Below are 19,730 nucleotides of genomic sequence, written 5' to 3' on the forward strand. Positions count from 1 at the left end.
AATAATAATAAAAGTAATAATAATAATAAAAGTTATAATAATAAAAGTAATAATAAAAATAATAATAATAATAAAAGTAATAATAATAAAAGTAATAATAATAATAATAATAATAATAATAATAATAATAAAAATAATAATAATAATAAAAGTAGTAATAACAATAAAAGTAATAATAATAAAAAAAGTAATAATAATAATAATAATAATAATAATAATAATAATAATAATACAAGTAATAATAATAATAAAAGTTATAATAATAAAAGTAATAATAATAATAAAAGTAATAATAAAAAAAGTAATAATAAAAGTAATAATAATAATAATAATAATAATAAAAATAATAATAATAATAAAAGTAGTAATAATAATAAAAGTAATAATAATAATAAAAGTAATGATAACAATAAAAGTAATAATAATAAAAGTAATAATAATAATAATAATAATAATAATAATAATAATAATAATAAAAGTAATAATAATAATAATAATAAAAGTAGTAATAATAATAATAAAAGTAATGATAATAAAAGTAATAATAATAATAATAATAAAAGTAATAATAATAATAGTAATAATAATAAAAGTAGTAATAATAACAATAATAGTAATAATAATAATAATAATAATAATAATAAAAGTAATAATAAAAGTAATAATAATAATAATAAAAGCAATAATAATAATAATAATAATAAAAGTAATAATAATAAAAGTAATAATAATAATAATAATAATAATAATAATAATAATAAAAGTAATAATAATAAAAGTAATAATAATAATAATAATAATAATAATAATAATAATAATAAAAGTAATAATAATAATAATAATAATAATAATAATAATAATAATAAAAGTAATAATAAAAGTAATAATAATAATAATAAAAGTAATAATAATCCTCTCTCCGCAGCTCTCATACCTGGTGTACCTGGCTTTGTATAACTACATCATCCTGGTGAAGATGGAGCGCTGGCCCTCCCTTCAAGAGTGGATCGTCATCTCCTACATCATCACGCTGGGCCTGGAGAAGGTCCGACAGGTAAACACATCTGAAGCCTCGTTACAGAGCTAATAACGATCTGTGCTATGGTGAAACTAGAATACTTTATGTATAACGAGTCAGAGTCTGGTAATGTGCACCGATGAAAAACCAGGAGGGAACAGGAAGAGGATCGGGAAACCAGTAGGTTATTCCTCAATGCAGAAACACCCAACAGCCACATGCAGACAGGAACCAGAGACCCTGAGGCAGATTACAAGGTCATAGAAAGAAAGCTTTAGGGTTTACTGGGGAGTCAGGCGAGGAACAGAGGTCCAAGGCAGGTCAGAAAACGGTCAGAGGGAAGTCAGAGGGAAGTCAGAGGGAGGTCAGAGGGAGGTCAGAGGGAGGTCAGAGGACGGTCAGAGGGACGTCAGAGGGAGGTCAGAGGGAGGTCAGAGGACGATCAGAGGCAGGTCAGAGGGAGGTCAGAGGACGTCAGAGGACGGTCCGAGGGAGGTCAGAGGCAGGTCAGAGGAAGCTCAGAGGCAGGTCAGAGGGAGGTCAGAGGGAGGTCAGAGGAAGCTCAGAGGCAGGTCAGAGGGAGGTCAGAGGGAGGTCAGGGGGAGGTCAGAGGGAGGTCAGAGGCAGGTCAGACGGAGGTCAGAGGGAGGTCAGAGGCAGGTCAGAGGGAGGTCAGAGGCAGGTCAGAGGGAGGTCAGAGGCAGGTCAGACGTCGGTCAGAGGGAGGTCAGAGGGAGGTCAGAGGCAGGTCAGAGGGAGGTCAGAGGGAGGTCAGAGGCAGGTCAGAGGGAGGTCAGATGGAGGTCAGAGGCAGGTCAGAGGACGGTCAGAGGCAGGTCAGAGGACGGTCAGGCAGGTCAGAGGAAGGTCAGAGGCAGGTCCGAAGGAGGTCAGAGGGAGGTCAGAGGGATGTCAGAGGCAGGTCAGAGGACGGTCAGAGGAAGGTCAGAGGGAGGTCAGAGGGAGGTCAGAGGGAGGTCAGAGGACGGTCCGAGGGAGGTCAGAGGGAGGTCAGAGGGAGGTCAGAGGCAGGTCAGAGGACGGTCAGGGGGAGGTCAGAGGGAGGTCAGAGGGAGGTCAGAGGGAGGTCAGAGGACGGTCAGAGGGAGGTCAGAGGACGGTCAGAGGCAGGTCAGAGGACGGTCAGAGGCAGGTCAGAGGGAGGTCAGAGGGAGGTCAGAGGGAGGTCAGAGGACGGTCAGAGGGAGGTCAGAGGACGGTCAGAGGACGGTCAGAGGGAGGTCAGAGGGAGGTCAGAGGAGGGTCAGAGGCAGGTCAGAGGACGGTCAGAGGGAGGTCAGAGGGAGGTCAGAGGACGGTCAGAGGAAAGTCAGAGGCAGGTCAGAGGACGGTCAGAGGATGGCCCGAGGGAGGTCAGAGGACGTCAGAGGACGGTCCGAGGGAGGTCAGAGGCAGGTCAGAGGCAGGTCAGAGGAAGCTCAGAGGCAGGTCAGAGGGAGGTCAGAGGGAGGTCAGGGGGAGGTCAGAGGGAGGTCAGAGGCAGGTCAGAGGAAGGTCAGAGGCAGGTCAGAGGGAGGTCAGAGGGAGGTCAGAGGGAGGTCAGAGGCAGGTCAGAGGACGGTCAGAAGGAGGTCAGAGGCAGGTCAGGGGGAGGTCAGAGGGAGGTCAGAGGGAGGTCAGAGGCAGGTCAGAGGGAGGTCAGAGGGAGGTCAGAGGCAGGTCAGAGGCAGGTCAGAGGGAGGTCAGAGGGAGGTCAGAGGGAGGTCAGATGGAGGTCAGAGGCAGGTCAGAGGACGGTCAGAGGCAGGTCAGAGGAAGGTCAGAGGCAGGTCCGAAGGAGGTCAGAGGGAGGTCAGAGGGAGGTCAGAGGCAGGTCAGAGGACGGTCAGAGGGAGGTCAGAGGAAGGTCAGAGGGAGGTCAGAGGGAGGTCAGAGGATGGTCCGAGGGAGGTCAGAGGGAGGTCAGAGGGAGGTCAGAGGCAGGTCAGAGGACGGTCAGAGGCAGGTCAGAGGAAGGTCAGAGGGAGGTCAGGGGGAGGTCAGAGGGAGGTCAGAGGCAGGTCAGAGGAAGGTCAGAGGCAGGTCAGAGGAAGGTCAGAGGCAGGTCAGAGGGAGGTCAGAGGACGGTCCGAGGGAGGTCAGAGGACGGTCAGAGGCAGGTCAGGGGGAGGTCAGAGGGAGGTCAGAGGGAGGTCAGAGGGAGGTCAGACAGCAAGTAAATCCAGAACAAACCTCTGGACAGTCTTGCATGAGATGGGAGTGGCCCGGAGGACAGGAGGTAGATAAATCTACTGAACACCCCCCCCCCCCCCCCAGATCCTGATGTCGGAGCCAGGGAAGCTGAAGCAGAAGATCAACGTTTGGCTGGAGGATTACTGGAACATCACGGACCTGGCGGCCATTTCCGTGTTCCTGTTGGGCCTTCTCCTGCGGCTGCAGAGCGAACCCTACATGGGCTACGGACGCGTCATCTACTGCGTGGACATCATCTTCTGGTACATCCGCGTCCTGGACATCTTCGGCGTCAACAAGTACCTGGGGCCCTACGTCATGATGATCGGGAAGATGGTACTGCACTCCATCATGTAACGGTTACTGATGCTCATTACAATACGGCTTCCTGTCAACAGCAGGTGGCGCTTTAACTATGATGCATTACTGACTGGTAAAAGTCCCAAGGCCGGGACTCTAATGGAGCACTAGGATTTCAGAGCAGGATGGAGACTGTTTGCAAAAGTCTTTATTTGGTGGTCCTTATACTCCTGATGTTTATAACAGACGTGCTGTATTTGGGGGTCCTCATGCTGCTGGTCCTGATGTTTATAACAGACGTGCTGTATTTGGGGGTCCTCATGCTGCTGGTCCTGATGTTTATAACAGACTTGCTGTATTTGGGGGTCCTCATGCTGCTGGTCCTGATGTTTATAACAGACGTGCTGTATTTGGGGGTCCTCATGCTGCTGGTCCTGATGTTTATAACAGACTTGCTGTATTTGGGGGTCCTCATGCTGCTGGTCCTGATGTTTATAACAGACTTGCTGTATTTGGGGGTCCTCATGCTGCTGGTCCTGATGTTTATAACAGACTTGCTGTATTTGGGGGTCCTCATGCTGCTGGTCCTGATGTTTATAACAGACTTGCTGTATTTGGGGGTCCTCATGCTGCTGGTCCTGATGTTTATAACAGACTTGCTGTATTTGGGGGTCCTCATGCTGCTGGTCCTGATGTTTATAACAGACTTGCTGTATTTGGGGGTCCTCATGCTGCTGGTCCTGATGTTTATAACAGATGATCGACATGCTTTACTTCGTGGTCATCATGCTGGTGGTCCTGATGAGCTTTGGGGTGGCACGGCAGGCGATCCTTCACCCGGACGAGAAGCCCACCTGGAGGCTGGCCCGCAACATCTTCTACATGCCGTACTGGATGATCTACGGAGAGGTGTTTGCAGACTCCATAGATCGTAAGATTACAGTTCATAGTAAGGGTGCAAGCTGTCCCTCCTCACTGTCCTCAACCTCTATCCTCAACCTCTATCCTTAACCTCTGTCCTTAAACTGTGTCCTTAACCTCTATCCTTAACCTCTATCCTTAAACTCTTTCCTTAACCTCTAACCTCAACCTCTTTCCTTAACCTGTGTCCTTAACCTCTATCCTTAACCTCTATCCTTAACCTCTTTCCTTAACCTCTAACCTCAACCTCTTTCCTTAACCTGTGTCCTTAACCTCTATCCTTAACCTCTTTCCTTAACCTGTGTCCTTAACCTCTATCCTCAACCTCTATCCTTAACCTCTGTCCTTAAACTGTGTCCTTAACCTCTATCCTTAACCTCTGTCCTTAAACTGTGTCCTTAACCTCTATCCTTAACCTCTATCCTTAACCTCTTTCCTTAACCTCTATCCTTAAACTCTTTCCTTAACCTCTAACCTCAACCTCTTTCCTTAACCTGTGTCCTTAACCTCTATCCTCAACCTCTATCCTTAACCTCTGTCCTTAAACTGTGTCCTTAACCTCTATCCTTAACCTCTGTCCTTAAACTGTGTCCTTAACCTCTATCCTTAACCTCTATCCTTAACCTCTTTCCTTAACCTCTATCCTTAAACTCTTTCCTTAACCTCTAACCTCAACCTCTTTCCTTAACCTGTGTCCTTAACCTCTATCCTTAACCTCTATCCTTAACCTCTTTCCTTAACCTCTATCCTTAAACTCTTTCCTTAACCTCTAACCTCAACCTCTATCCTTAACCTCTATCCTTAACCTCTTTCCTTAACCTCTTTCCTTAACCTGTGTCCTTAACCTCTATCCTTAACCTCTATCCTTAACCTCTTTCCTTAACCTCTTTCCTTAACCTGTGTCCTTAACCTCTATCCTTAACCTCTATCCTTAACCTCTATCCTTAACCTCTATCCTTAACCTCTATCCTTAACCTCTTTCCTTAACCTGTGTCCTTAACCTGTGTCCTTAACCTCTATCCTTAAACTCTGTCCTTAACCTGTGTCGTTAAACTGTGTCCTCAACCTCTATCCTTAAACTGTGTCCTTAACCTCTATCCTTAACCTCTATCCTTAACCTCTATCCTTAACCTGTGTCCTTAACCTCTATCCTTAACCTCTTCCCTTAACCTGTGTCCTTAACCTGTGTCCTTAACCTCTTTCCTTAACCTCTGTCCTTAACCTCTATCCTTAACCTCTGTCCTTAACCTCTATCCTTAACCTGTGTCCTTAACCTCTATCCTTAACCTGTGTCCTTAACCTGTGTCCTTAACCTCTATCCTTAACCTCTATCCTTAACCTGTGTCCTTAACCTCTATCCTTAACCTGTGTCCTTAACCTGTGTCCTTAACCTCTATCCTTAACCTCTATCCTTAACCTCTTTCCTTAACCTCTATCCTTAACCTCTATCCTTAAACTGTGTCCTCAACCTCTATCCTTAAAATGTGTCCTTAACCTCTATCCTTAACCTCTTTCTTTAACCTGTGTCCTTAAACTGTGTCCTTCACCTCTATCCTTAACCTGTGTCCTTAACCTCTATCCTTAACCTCTGTCCTTAACCTCTATCCTTAACCTCTGTCCTTAACCTCTTCCCTTAACCTGTGTCCTTAACCTGTGTCCTTAACCTCTATCCTTAACCTCTGTCCTTAACCTCTATCCTTAACCTCTGTCCTTAACCTCTATCCTTAACCTGTGTCCTTAACCTCTATCCTTAACCTGTGTCCTTAACCTGTGTCCTTAACCTGTGTCCTTAACCTCTATCCTTAACCTCTATCCTTAACCTGTGTCCTTAACCTCTATCCTTAACATGTGTCCTTAACCTGTGTCCTCAACCTCTATCCTTAACCTCTATCCTTAACCTCTTTCCTTAACCTCTATCCTTAACCTCTATCTTCAACCTCTATCCTTAACATGTGTCCTTAACCTGTGTCCTTAACCTCTATCCTTAACCTCTTTCCTTAACCTCTTTCCTTAACCTCTTTCCTTAACGTCTTTCCTTAACCTGTGTCCTTAACCTGTGTCCTGAACCTCTGTCCTTAACCTCTATCCTTAACCTCTTTCCTTAACCTCTTTCCTTAACCTCTTTCCTTAACGTCTTTCCTTAACCTGTGTCCTTAAACTGTGTCCTTAACCTCTGTCCTTAACCTCTATCCTTAACCTCTTTCCTTAACCTCTTTCCTTAACCTCTTTCCTTAACCTCTTTCCTTAACCTGTGTCCTTAACCTGTGTCCTTAACCTGTATCTTTAACCTCTGTCCTTAACCTCTATCCTTAACCTCTTTCCTTAACCTCTTTCCTTAACCTCTTTCCTTAACCTCTTTCCTTAACCTCTTTCCTTAACGTCTTTCCTTAACCTGTGTCCTTAACCTGTGTCCTTAACCTGTGTCCTTAACCTGTGTCCTGAACCTCTGTCCTTAACCTCTATCCTTAACCTCTTTCCTTAACCTCTTTCCTTAACCTCTTTCCTTAACCTCTTTCCTTAACGTCTTTCCTTAACCTGTGTCCTTAACCTGTGTCCTTAACCTCTGTCCTTAACCTCTATCCTTAACCTCTTTCCTTAACCTCTTTCCTTAACCTCTTTCCTTAACGTCTTTCCTTAACCTGTGTCCTTAACCTGTGTCCTGAACCTCTGTCCTTAACCTCTATCCTTAACCTCTTTCCTTAACCTCTTTCCTTAACCTCTTTCCTTAATCTCTTTCCTTAACGTCTTTCCTTAACCTGTGTCCTTAACCTGTGTCCTTAACCTCTATCCTTAACCTCTTTCCTTAACCTCTTTCCTTAACCTCTTTCCTTAACGTCTTTCCTTAACCTGTGTCCTTAACCTGTATCTTTAACCTCTTTCCTTAACCTCTTTCCTAAACGTCTTTCCTTAACCTCTTTCCTTAACCTCTTTCCTTAACCTCTTTCCTTAACCTCTTTCCTTAACCTCTTTCCTTAACGTCTTTCCTTAACCTGTGTCCTTAACCTGTGTCCTTAACCTCTTTCCTTAACGTCTTTCCTTAACCTGTGTCCTTAACCTGTGTCCTTAACCTCTGTCCTTAACCTCTATCCTTAACCTCTTTCCTTAACCTCTTTCCTTAACCTCTTTCCTTAACCTCTTTCCTTAACCTCTTTCCTTAACGTCTTTCCTTAACCTCTGTCCTTAACCTGTGTCCTTAACCTGTATCTTTAACCTCTTTCCTTAACCTGTGTCCTACCTGTATCCTTAACCTCTTTCCTTAACCTCTTTCCTTAACCTGTGTCCTTAACCTGTGTCCTTAACCTCTATCCTTAACCTCTATCCTTAACCTGTGTCCTTAACCTCTTTCCTTAACCTCTTTCCTTAACCTCTTTCCTTAACCTCTTTCCTTAACGTCTTTCCTTAACCTGTGTCCTTAACCTGTGTCCCTAACCTCTTTCCTTAACCTCTTTCCTTAACCTCTTTCCTTAACGTCTTTCCTTAACCTGTGTCCTTAACCTGTGTCCTTAACCTCTATCCTTAACCTCTTTCCTTAACCTGTGTCCTTAACCTGTGTCCTTAACCTCTATCCTTAACCTATGTCCTTAAACTCTGTCCTTAACCTCTATCCTTAATTCTGTCCTTAACATGTGTCCTTAAACTCTGTCCTTTACCTGTGTCTGTAAACTCTGTCCTTTACCTGTGTCTGTAAACTCTGTCCTTTACCTGTGTCTGTAAACTCTGTCCTTTACCTGTGTCCTTTACCTGTGTCCTTAACCTCAATCCTTAACCCGTGTCCTTAACCTGTGTCTTTAACCTCTATCCTTAACCTGTGTCCTTAACCTGTGTACTTAACCTCTATCCTTAAACTGTGTCCTTAACCTGTGTCCTTCACCTGTGTCCTTAACCTCTATCCTTAACCTATGTCCTTAAACTCTGTCCTTAACCTCTATCCTTAACTCTGTCCTTAACATGTGTCCTTAAACTCTGTCTTTAACCTGTATCTGTAAACTCTGTCCTTAACCTGTGTCCTTTACCTGTGTCCTTATACTCTGTCCTCAACCTGTGTCCTTAACCTCAATCCTTAACCTTTTTCCTTAACCTGTGTCCTTAACCTGTGTCCTTAAACTCTATCCTTAAACTGTGTCCTTAATCTGTGTACTTAACCTCTATCCTTAACTCTGTCCTTAACCTATGTCCTTAAACTCTGTCCTTAACCTCTATCCTTAACCTCTATCCTTAACTCTGTCCTTAACCTGTGTCCTTAACTCTGTCCTTAACCTGTGTCCTTAATCTGTGTCCTTAACCTCTATCCTTAACCTATGTCCTTACACTCTGTCCTTAACCTGTGTCCTTAACCTCTATCCTTAACCTGTGTCCTTAACCTCTATCCTTAACCTCTTTCCTTAACCTTTATCCTTAACCTCTATCCTTAACATGTGTCCTTAACCTGTGTCCTTAACCTGTTTCCTTAACCTCTGTCCTTAACCTCTATCCTTAACATGTGTCCTTAACCTGTGTCCTTAACCTGTGTCCTTAACCTCTATCCTTAACCTGTGTCCTTAACCTCTATCCTTAACCTGTGTCCTTAACCTGTGTCCTTAACCTCTATCCTTAACCTCTGTCCTTAACCTCTGTCCTTAACCTGTGTCCTTAACCTGTGTCCTTAACCTGTGTCCTTAATCTGTGTCCTTAACCTGTGTCCTTAACCTCTTTCCTTAACCTGTGTCCTTAACCTATTTCCTTAACCTGTGTCCTTAACCTGTGTCCTTAACCTGTGTCCTTAACCTCTGTCCTTAACCTGTGTCCTTAACCTCTATCCTTAACCTGTGTCCTTAACCTGTGTCCTTAACATGTGTCCTTAACCTCTATCCTTAACCTCTGTCCTTAACCTGTGTCCTTAACCTGTGTCCTTAACCTGTGTCCTTAACCTGTGTCCTTAATCTGTGTCCTTAACCTGTGTCCTTAACCTCTGTCCTTAACCTGTGTCCTTAACCTCTATCCTTAACCTGTGTCCTTAACCTGTGTCCTTAACATGTGTCCTTAACCTCTATCCTTAACCTCTGTCCTTAACCTGTGTCCTTAACCTCTATCCTTAACCTGTGTCCTTAACCTGTGTCCTTAACCTGTGTCCTTAACCTCTATCCTTAACCTCTGTCCTTAACCTGTGTCCTTAACCTGTGTCCTTAACCTGTGTCCTTAACCTGTGTCCTTAATCTGTGTCCTTAACCTGTGTCCTTAACCTCTTTCCTTAACCTGTGTCCTTAACCTATTTCCTTAACCTGTGTCCTTAACCTATTTCCTTAACCTGTGTGCTTAACCTGTGTCCTTAACCTGTGTCCTTAACCTGTATCCTTAACCTGTGTCCTTAACCTGTGTCTTTAACCTCTATCCTTAACCTCTTTCCTTAACCTGTGTCCTTAACCTGTGTCCTTAACCTCTATCCTTAACCTATGTCCTTAAACTCTGTCCTTAACCTGTGTCTGTAAACTCTGTCCTTTACCTGTGTCTGTAAACTCTGTCCTTTACCTGTGTCTGTAAACTCTGTCCTTTACCTGTGTCTGTAAACTCTGTCCTTTACCTGTGTCCTTTACCTGTGTCCTTAACCTCAATCCTTAACCTGTGTCCTTAACCTGTGTCTTTAACCTGTGTCCTTAACCTGTGTCCGTAACCTCTATCCTTAAACTGTGTCCTTAACCTGTGTCCTTCACCTGTGTCCTTAACCTCTATCCTTAACCTATGTCCTTAAACTCTGTCCTTAACATGTGTCCTTAAACTCTGTCTTTAACCTGTGTCTGTAAACTCTGTCCTTAATCTGTGTCCTTTACCTGTGTCCTTAAACTCTGTCCTCAACCTGTGTCCTTAACGTGTGTCCTTAACCTTTTTCCTTAACCTGTGTCCTTAACCTGTGTCCTTAACCTGTGTCCTTAACCTCTATCCTTAAACTGTGTCCTTAACTCTGTCCTTAACATGTGTCCTTAAACTCTGTCTTTAACCTGTGTCTGTAAACTCTGTCCTTAACCTGTGTCCTTTACCTGTGTCCTTAAACTCTGTCCTCAACCTGTGTCCTTAACCTGTGTCCTTAACCTTTTTCCTTAACCTGTGTCCTTAACCTGTGTCCTTAACCTGTGTCCTTAACCTCTATCCTTAAACTGTGTCCTTAATCTGTGTACTTAACCTCAATCCTTAACCTTTATCCTTAACCTGTGTCCTTAACCTATGTCCTTAAACTCTGTCCTTAACCTCTATCCTTAACCTCTATCCTTAACTCTGTCCTTAACCTGTGTCCTTAAACTCTGTCCTTAACCTGTGTCCTTATCCTGTGTCCTTAACCTCTATCCTTAACCTATGTCCTTACACTCTGTCCTTAACCTGTGTCCTTAAATTCTGTCCTTAACTTCGGTCCTTAACCTCTATCCTTAACGTCTGTCCTTAACTCTGTCCTTAACCTGTGTCCTTAAACTCTGTCCTTAACCTGTGTCTGGAAACTCTGTGCTTAACCTCTATCCTTAACTCTGTCCTTTACCCTCTATCCTTAACTCTGTCCTTAACCTGTGTCCTTAACCTGTGTCCTTAACCTGTGTCCTTAACCTGTGTCCTTACATTCTGTCCTTAACTTCGGTCCTTAACCTCTATCCTTAACGTCTGTCCTTAACTCTGTCCTTAACCTGTGTCCTTAACTCTGTCCTTAACTCTGTCCTTTACCCTCTATCCTTAACTCTGTCCTTAACCTCTATCCTTAACTCTGTCCTTAAACTCTATCCTTAACTCTGTCCTTAACCCTCTATCCTTAACTTCTGTCCTTAACCATCTATCCTTAACTCTGTCCTTAACCTGTGTCCTTAACCTGTGTCCTTAAACTGTGTCCTTAAACTCTATCCTTAACCCTCTAGCGTTAACTCTGTCCTTAACCTGTGTCCTTAACCTGTGTCATTAACCTGTGTCCTTAACCTGTGTCCTTAACCCTCTATCCTTAACTCTGTCCTTAACCTCTATCCTTAACTCTGTCCTTAATCCTCTATCCTTAACTCTGTCCTTAACCTCTATCCTTAACTCTGTCCTTAATCTTCTATCCTTAACTTTGTCCTTAACCTGTGTCCTTAACATCTATCCTTAACTCTGTCCTTAACCTTTGTCCTTAACCTCTATCCTTAACTCTGTCCTTAATCCTCTATCCTTAACTCTGTCCTTAACCTGTGTCCTTAACCTGTGTCCTTAACTCTGTCTTTAACCTCTATCCTTAACTCTGTCTTTAACCTCTATCCTTAACTCTGTCCTTAACCTGTGTCCTTAACCTGTATCCTTAACTCTCCTTAACTCTGTCCTTAACCTGTGTCCTTAACCTGTATCCTTAACTCTGTCCTTAACTCTGTCCTTAACCTGTGTCCTTAACCTCTCTCCTCAACCTCTGTTCCACCCTCTATCCTCACCATCTTTCCACAGAAATGTCCCCACAGGGCAGATACTGTATGTCCTCTGCTGTCCAATTAACATCTGAGTTTCAATACTTCTAATCTTCTTCTGTTATTATTTCTGTTGTTGACATGATGTGGTGTTCTTCCTGCTCTCTGACTCTGTTTTGATATTTACTATTACTATAATTAATGTTCTGCCTCTTCTCTGCTCCCCTTCGACTGCTGGCGGACAGTTTATGCTATGGAAATCAACCGTAAGTGTCTCAGACTGATTTTACTGTGAAATTCAGCTCACTATCTATTAGTCTTTCACAATAAAAGCCTTCACAAGTTTGTCCAGCATGTTTTTAATTGTGAATGTTTCCTGAAAGTACATTACCTGCACAGGTGATTTAGATATAGATAGTGCACAAATAATAATGTTGTGTTTGCATTTAGCTCCGTGCGGAGACAACTTGTACGATGAAGACGGGAAGAAGCTCCCCCCCTGTATCCCGGGTGCCTGGCTCACCCCCGCCATCATGGCCTGCTACCTGCTGGTTGCTAACATCCTGCTGGTCAACCTGCTCATCGCCGTCTTCAAGTCAGTGTTAAATACATACAGTATAATATAAACAGCACATACTGACCCCAGATCAGGACACACACTGACCCCAGATCAGGAAACACACTGACCCCAGATCAGGACACACACTGACCCCAGATCAGGAAACACACTGACCCCAGGTCAGGAAACATACTGACCCCAGACCAGGAAACATACTGACTCCAGATCAGGAAACATACTGACGCCAGATCAGGAAACATACTGACCCCAGATCAGGAAACATACTGACCCCAGATCAGGACACACACTGACCCCAGATCAGGAAACATACTGACCCCAGATCAGGAAACATACTGACCCCAGATCAGGAAACACACTGACCCCAGGTCAGGAAACATACTGACCCCAGATCAGGAAACATACTGACCCCAGATCAGGAAACACACTGACCCCAGATCAGGAAACACACTGACCCCAGGTCAGGAAACATACTGACCCCAGATCAGGAAACATACTGACCCCAGATCAGGAAACACACTGACCCCAGATCAGGAAACACACTGACCCCAGATCAGGAAACACACTGACCCCAGATCAGGAAACACACTGACCCCAGATCAGGAAACATACTGACCCCAGATCAGGAAACATACTGACCCCAGATCAGGAAACATACTGACCCCAGATCAGGAAACATACTGACCCCAGGTCAGGAAACACACTGACCCCAGATCAGGAAACACACTGACCCCAGATCAGGAAACACACTGACCCCAGATCAGGAAACACACTGACCCCAGATCAGGAAACACACTGACCCCAGATTCAGGAAACATCACTGACCCCAGATCAGGAAACATACTGACCCCAGGTCAGGAAACACACTGACCCCAGATCAGGAAACATACTGACCCCAGGTCAGGAAACATACTAACCCCAGATCAGGAAACATACTGACCCCAGATCAGGAAACATACTGACCCCAGGTCAGGAAACACACTGACCCCAGATCAGGAAACACACTGACCCCAGATCAGGAAACACACTGACCCCAGATCAGGAAACACACTGACCCCAGATCAGGAAACATATGACCCCAGGTCAGGAAACATACTAACCCCAGATCAGGAAACATACTAACCCCAGACCCCAGATCAGGAAACATACTGACCCCAGGTCAGGAAACATACTGACCCCAGATCAGGAAACACACTGACCCCAGATCAGGAAACACACTGACCCCAGATCAGGAAACATATGACCCCAGGTCAGGAAACACACTGACCCCAGATCAGGAAACATGCTAACCCCAGACCCCAGATCAGGAAACATACTGACCCCAGGTCAGGAAACATACTGACCCCAGATCAGGAAACACACTGACCCCAGATCAGGAAACACACTGACCCCAGATCAGGAAACATACTGACCCCAGATCAGGAAACACACTGACCCCAGATCAGGAAACACACTGACCCCAGATCAGGAAACATACTGACCCCAGATCAGGAAACATACTGACTCCAGATCAGGAAACATACTGACGCCAGATCAGGAAACATACTAACCCCAGATCAGGAAACATACTGACCCCAGATCAGGAAACATACTGACCCCAGGTCAGGAAACACACTGACCCCAGATCAGGAAACACACTGACCCCAGATCAGGAAACACACTGACCCCAGATCAGGAAACACACTGACCCCAGATCAGGAAACATATGACCCCAGGTCAGGAAACATACTAACCCCAGATCAGGAAACATACTAACCCCAGACCCCAGATCAGGAAACATACTGACCCCAGGTCAGGAAACATACTGACCCCAGATCAGGAAACACACTGACCCCAGATCAGGAAACACACTGACCCCAGATCAGGAAACATATGACCCCAGGTCAGGAAACACACTGACCCCAGATCAGGAAACATACTAACCCCAGACCCCAGATCAGGAAACATACTGACCCCAGGTCAGGAAACATACTGACCCCAGATCAGGAAACACACTGACCCCAGATCAGGAAACACACTGACCCCAGATCAGGAAACACACTGACCCCAGATCAGGAAACACACTGACCCCAGGTCAGGAAACACACTGACCCCAGATCAGGAAACACACTGACCCCAGGTCAGGAAACACACTGACCCCAGATCAGGAAACACACTGACCCCAGATCAGGAAACACACTGACCCCAGATCAGGAAACACACTGACCCCAGGTCAGGAAACACACTGACCCCAGATCAGGAAACACACTAACCCCAGGTCAGGAAACTTCCTGACCCCAGATCAGGAAACACACTGACCCCAGATCAGGAAACACACTAACCCCAGGTCAGGAAACTTCCTGACCCCAGATCAGGAAACACACTGACCCCAGATCAGGAAACATAGTGACCCCAGGTCAGGAAACATACTGACCCCAGGTCAGGAAACATACTGACCCCAGATCAGGAAACATACTGACCCCAGGTCAGGAAACATACTGACCCCAGATCAGGAAACACACTGACCCCAGATCAGGAAACACACTGACCCCAGATCAGGAAACATACTGACCCCAGGTCAGGAAACATACTGACCCCAGATCAGGAAACATACTGACCCCAGGTCAGGAAACATACTGACCCCAGATCAGGAAACATACTGACCCCAGGTCAGGAAACATACTGACCCCAGATCAGGAAACACACTGACCCCAGATCAGGAAACATACTGACCCCAGATCAGGAAACATACTGACCCCAGATCAGGAAACACACTGACCCCAGATCAGGAAACATACTGACCCCAGGTCAGGAAACACACTGACCCCAGATCAGGAAACACACTGACCCCAGATCAGGAAACATACTGACCCCAGATCAGGAAACACACTGACCCCAGGTCAGGAAACATACTGACCCCAGATCAGGAAACACACTGACCCCAGATCAGGAAACACACTGACCCCAGATCAGGAAACACACTGACCCCAGATCAGGAAACATACTGACCCCAGATCAGGAAACACACTGACCCCAGATCAGGAAACACACTGACCCCAGATCAGGAAACACACTGACCCCAGGTCAGGAAACATACTGACCCCAGATCAGGAAACACACTGACCCCAGATCAGGAAACATACTGACCCCAGATCAGGAAACACACTGACCCCAGGTCAGGAAACATACTGACCCCAGATCAGGAAACACACTGACCCCAGATCAGGAAACACACTGACCCCAGATCAGGAAACATACTGACCCCAGATCAGGAAACACACTGACCCCAGGTCAGGAAACATACTGACCCCAGGTCAGGAAACATACTGACCCCAGGTCAGGAAACATACTGACCCCAGATCAGGAAACACACTGACCCCAGATCAGGAAACACACTGACCCCAGATCAGGAAACATACTGACCCCAGGTCAGGAAACATACTGACCCCAGATCAGGAAACATAGTGACCCCAGATCAGGAAACACACTGACCCCAGATCAGGAAACACACTGACCCCAGATCAGGAAACATACTGACCCCAGGTCAGGAAACATACTGACCCCAGATCAGGAAACACACTGACCCCAGATCAGGAAACACACTGACCCCAGATCAGGAAACATACTGACCCCAGGTCAGGAAACATACTGACCCCAGATCAGGAAACATACTGACCCCAGGTCAGGAAACATACTGACCCCAGGTCAGGAAACATACTGACCCCAGATCAGGAAACATACTGACCCCAGGTCAGGAAACATACTGACCCCAGATCAGGAAACACACTGACCCCAGATCAGGAAACATACTGACCCCAGATCAGGAAACATACTGACCCCAGATCAGGAAACACACTGACCCCAGATCAGGAAACATACTGACCCCAGGTCAGGAAACACACTGACCCCAGATCAGGAAACACACTGACCCCAGATCAGGAAACATACTGACCCCAGATCAGGAAACATACTGACCCCAGATCAGGAAACACACTGACCCCAGATCAGGAAACACACTGACCCCAGGTCAACACCTCTACAAAATAAAAGGGTATTTCCCAGTTTATATCAACAGTAATCTGTATTCTGTTTAAGTCTTCAGTGAAATCGTCTCACCTCTCAACAAATCTAATAATAGCATCTGCAAGTTCAACCGTTAGCATGAGGCTAACTTTGAAAGCTATTTAAACGTTAGTTAAATTGAATGATAGCACAAGGCTAGTTGTAAACCTTAGCACGACTTGGTTTTGTCATTAGCACAAGACAAAGTGTTAACTTTAGCGCATAGCTAGGTATGAACGTTAGCACACGGCAAACTTTGAAAATGAGCATGAGTTTGCGTTTTATTTTTGGCACAAAACTAAGTCTGAACATGTTTTAGGGTTAGCATGAGACACAGTTTTAACGCTATCACAATGCTAGGATATTTTTTCAAGCTCGGACTAGCACGAGGCTAACCTGGTGTCCTCCTGTTCCTCTCCGCAGTAACACCTTCTTTGAGGTGAAGTCTATCTCTAACCAGGTGTGGAAGTTCCAGCGCTATCAGCTGATCATGACCTTCCACGACCGGCCAATCCTGCCCCCACCCCTCATCGTCTTCCCGCACATTTACATCGTGCTGCTCAGACTCTGCTGCCGCTGCCGGCGCCGGACCGACGGCGAGCGCGACGACGGCGAAAAGCGCCTCCGTAAGACCCTGGATTTATAGATTCATATCTGACGTCCTATATTTAATAAGAACATATATACAGTAAACGCAAGATATAACATATACTGTAACTCTGATGATAACCAACACACACATGAATATCTGTCTGATGTTAAATTACAGATGAACGTAGATATGTCCTCTACTCACATAATAAATATGTGTGTTATTATATATTTATATATCGGTTTATTTCAGAGCTGGTTCTGAGTGCGGAGGAGCTGAAGAGTCTGCATGAGTTTGAGGAGCAATGTGTGGAGGAGTACTTCAGAGAGAAGCAGGACGAGAAACAGTCGTCCAACAATGAGAGGATCAGAGTCACCTCAGAGAGGTACCCCTTATGTACCCCCCCATATACTGTATATATATCTATATAAACTATATTACTTATACACACTTCCTTCATGTGTGTATGTGTGGTCAGGGTGGAGAACATGTCCATGCGTCTGGAGGAGGTGAACGAGCGGGAGCACTCGATGAAGGCGTCCCTGCAGACGGTGGACCTCCGGCTGTCTCAGCTGGAGGAGTTCTCCTCCCGGATGCTGAGTGCTCTGGAGCGGCTGGGGGGCCTGGACCGGGCTGAGCTGGTCCGCAGCCGGGGGTCCTCCGTCTGTGAGGCACCCCCTCTTTTGCGCCAAGGCAGCATGAACAGCAGCGACGGGTACAGCCTGTACCGTTACCAGCTGGAGGTGGAGGACCGGGGCCCAGGGTCCCCAGAGGTCGGGAAGGGCCTCTCCGGTGACCCAGAGGTAGGAAAGGGCGTCCACGGGAACCCAAAGCTGGGGAAGGGCCTCTCCGGGGACCCAGAGGTGGGGAAGGGCCTCTCTGGGGAGACAGAGGGGAGGAAGGGCCTGTCCGGGGCTGGGGACTTTGAGGAGGGCGTCTGCCGTGTCTCCGGAGGCTCGGAGGGGGGCGACGGGAGCATCCAACTGAGCCCGAAGGGACGAGCTCGACCCCCGACAGGTGAGACCAGAACCAGGAGGCTTACACTGAAGGACCATGGTTGAAAGATTCAAGTTGTAAAATAAAAATGTGGACATTTTCTGAGACTAAAGTCATACATTTGTGAACAAAAACCACTGCCAACAGATAACATGTTCTGAGAGTAAAGAGAAGATCTGCCTTAAAAACACTTCATGATAAATGATGATTTGGGATTTTCTGCAATCAAAGTCTATATTGATGATAAAAGTATAACTTTGTAAATGATTTGGACTATCTCTGATAGAAACAGTTTGTACACCTGCGCTAACGTGTACTAACCCATGCTAACCTGTGCTTACACATGCTAACACATGCTAACCTGTGCTTCATGTTTCAGCGGATGTGAGGGACTTCAGGCGGACTCTGGAGATGGGGGGTTCCAGAGACAGGACTCAGTCTCTGTCCAACATTGACATCCTGATCTCCCACTGCCCCCCAGACCCGCCGGAGAAAACCCGGCTGGGGGGGGCCGCGTCCTTCCCCCTGGAGAGGTCAAAGGTCAAGCAGTCTCTGTCCTCCCCCACCCTCAGCGGTTCCTCCAATAGGAAGTTCTTCAGCAGCACGGCCATCTGTAGCCCCGCCCACCAGGACCTGGAGAACAAACAGGAAGGAGAGGAAACTGAGGGGGGTAGTACACACGGTAACAATGACGGTGAGGAGCCTCCTGAAGACAGGATGTACCCGACGCTGCGCTCCAAGAGTCTCAACATCAACCCGAGGAAGACGAGTAAGAAGGACGGCAAGGAAACATTGCCAACTGCCGGCAGCACAAAGGACCTGGTGTTCAGAGACTGATAAATAGCAAACAAACACAGAGGAAACAAAAAGGAACTTCCTTCGTTTATTATGCAGAGAACCAGGACTTTATATCAGTCATCATTTATGTGTGGGGCCCTTTTACTGTTTTTATTATGTGACAAAATATACATTTACTCTGCTTGTTATGAAAGTAAAGAACATTCTGATATCTACGGTGGCCTGCAGGTCCCAAAACGCCTCCATCAGGAGGAACGCGCCGCAGCTTCTGAAACTACGCAGATATAGAAAGACAAATGTTCGAAACATCTTCAAAACACAACAGAGACAGAGACCACCATTATGTTGGTTTTCATGTCCCCTGGTCTCCAGCTGTGTGCGTCTCTCTTTAGTGTCCCCTGGTCTCCTGCTGTATGCGTCTCTCTTTAGTGTCCCCTGGTCTCCAGCTGTGTGCGTCTCTCTTTAGTGTCCCCTGGTCTCCAGCTGTTTGCGTCTCTCTTTAGTGTCCCCTGGTCTCCAGCTGTGTGGGCGTCTCTCTTTGTGGCCACGTGGTCTCCGTTGTGTTGGAGGCTTCTTGCAGCGTTTGGTTTCTGGCAGCTTTTAGTAAACTGCTCATGTTTCCTCTGCTGATATTTCTCTTAGATGCTGCAGTGGTTGAAGAGCTGCTGCAGATGTTTCCTGGCATGAGATGTTCTGCATGTGGTGAGAGCTGCTGCAGTTTTTGAGTGTTGAAGAGCTGCTGCAGTGTTTCTGCATGTGTTGAGACTGCTGCGTTTGTTTCTGCATGTTTGAGATCTGCCAGATGTTTCTGCATGTGTTTAGAGCGCTGCTGCAGATGTTTCTCGCTGAGTTGAAGAGCTGCTGCAGATGTTTCTGCATTGTAGTGCTGCTGCAGTGTGTTCTGCATGTGTTGAA

The 19,730-nt window shown here is 45.8% G+C and overlaps 1 protein-coding gene across 1 annotated transcript in view; it reads left to right on the top strand.

Moving 5' to 3' along the window:
• LOC134862848 (transient receptor potential cation channel subfamily M member 1-like) overlaps positions 1-18,854 on the top strand; it is a 62,856-nt gene extending 44,002 nt beyond the window's left edge. The window contains 9 exon segments of the mRNA XM_063880947.1: positions 926-1,054; positions 3,296-3,547; positions 4,268-4,460; positions 12,057-12,077; positions 12,262-12,406; positions 16,853-17,055; positions 17,274-17,406; positions 17,500-18,038; positions 18,397-18,854. Of these exon segments, the coding sequence (XP_063737017.1) occupies positions 926-1,054; positions 3,296-3,547; positions 4,268-4,460; positions 12,057-12,077; positions 12,262-12,406; positions 16,853-17,055; positions 17,274-17,406; positions 17,500-18,038; positions 18,397-18,854 (2,073 nt within the window).
• The last annotated feature ends 876 nt before the right edge of the window (positions 18,855-19,730 follow it).

Source organism: Eleginops maclovinus, chromosome 4, assembly GCF_036324505.1.
Source record: "Eleginops maclovinus isolate JMC-PN-2008 ecotype Puerto Natales chromosome 4, JC_Emac_rtc_rv5, whole genome shotgun sequence".
Classification (NCBI taxonomy): Eukaryota; Metazoa; Chordata; class Actinopteri; order Perciformes; family Eleginopidae; genus Eleginops; species Eleginops maclovinus.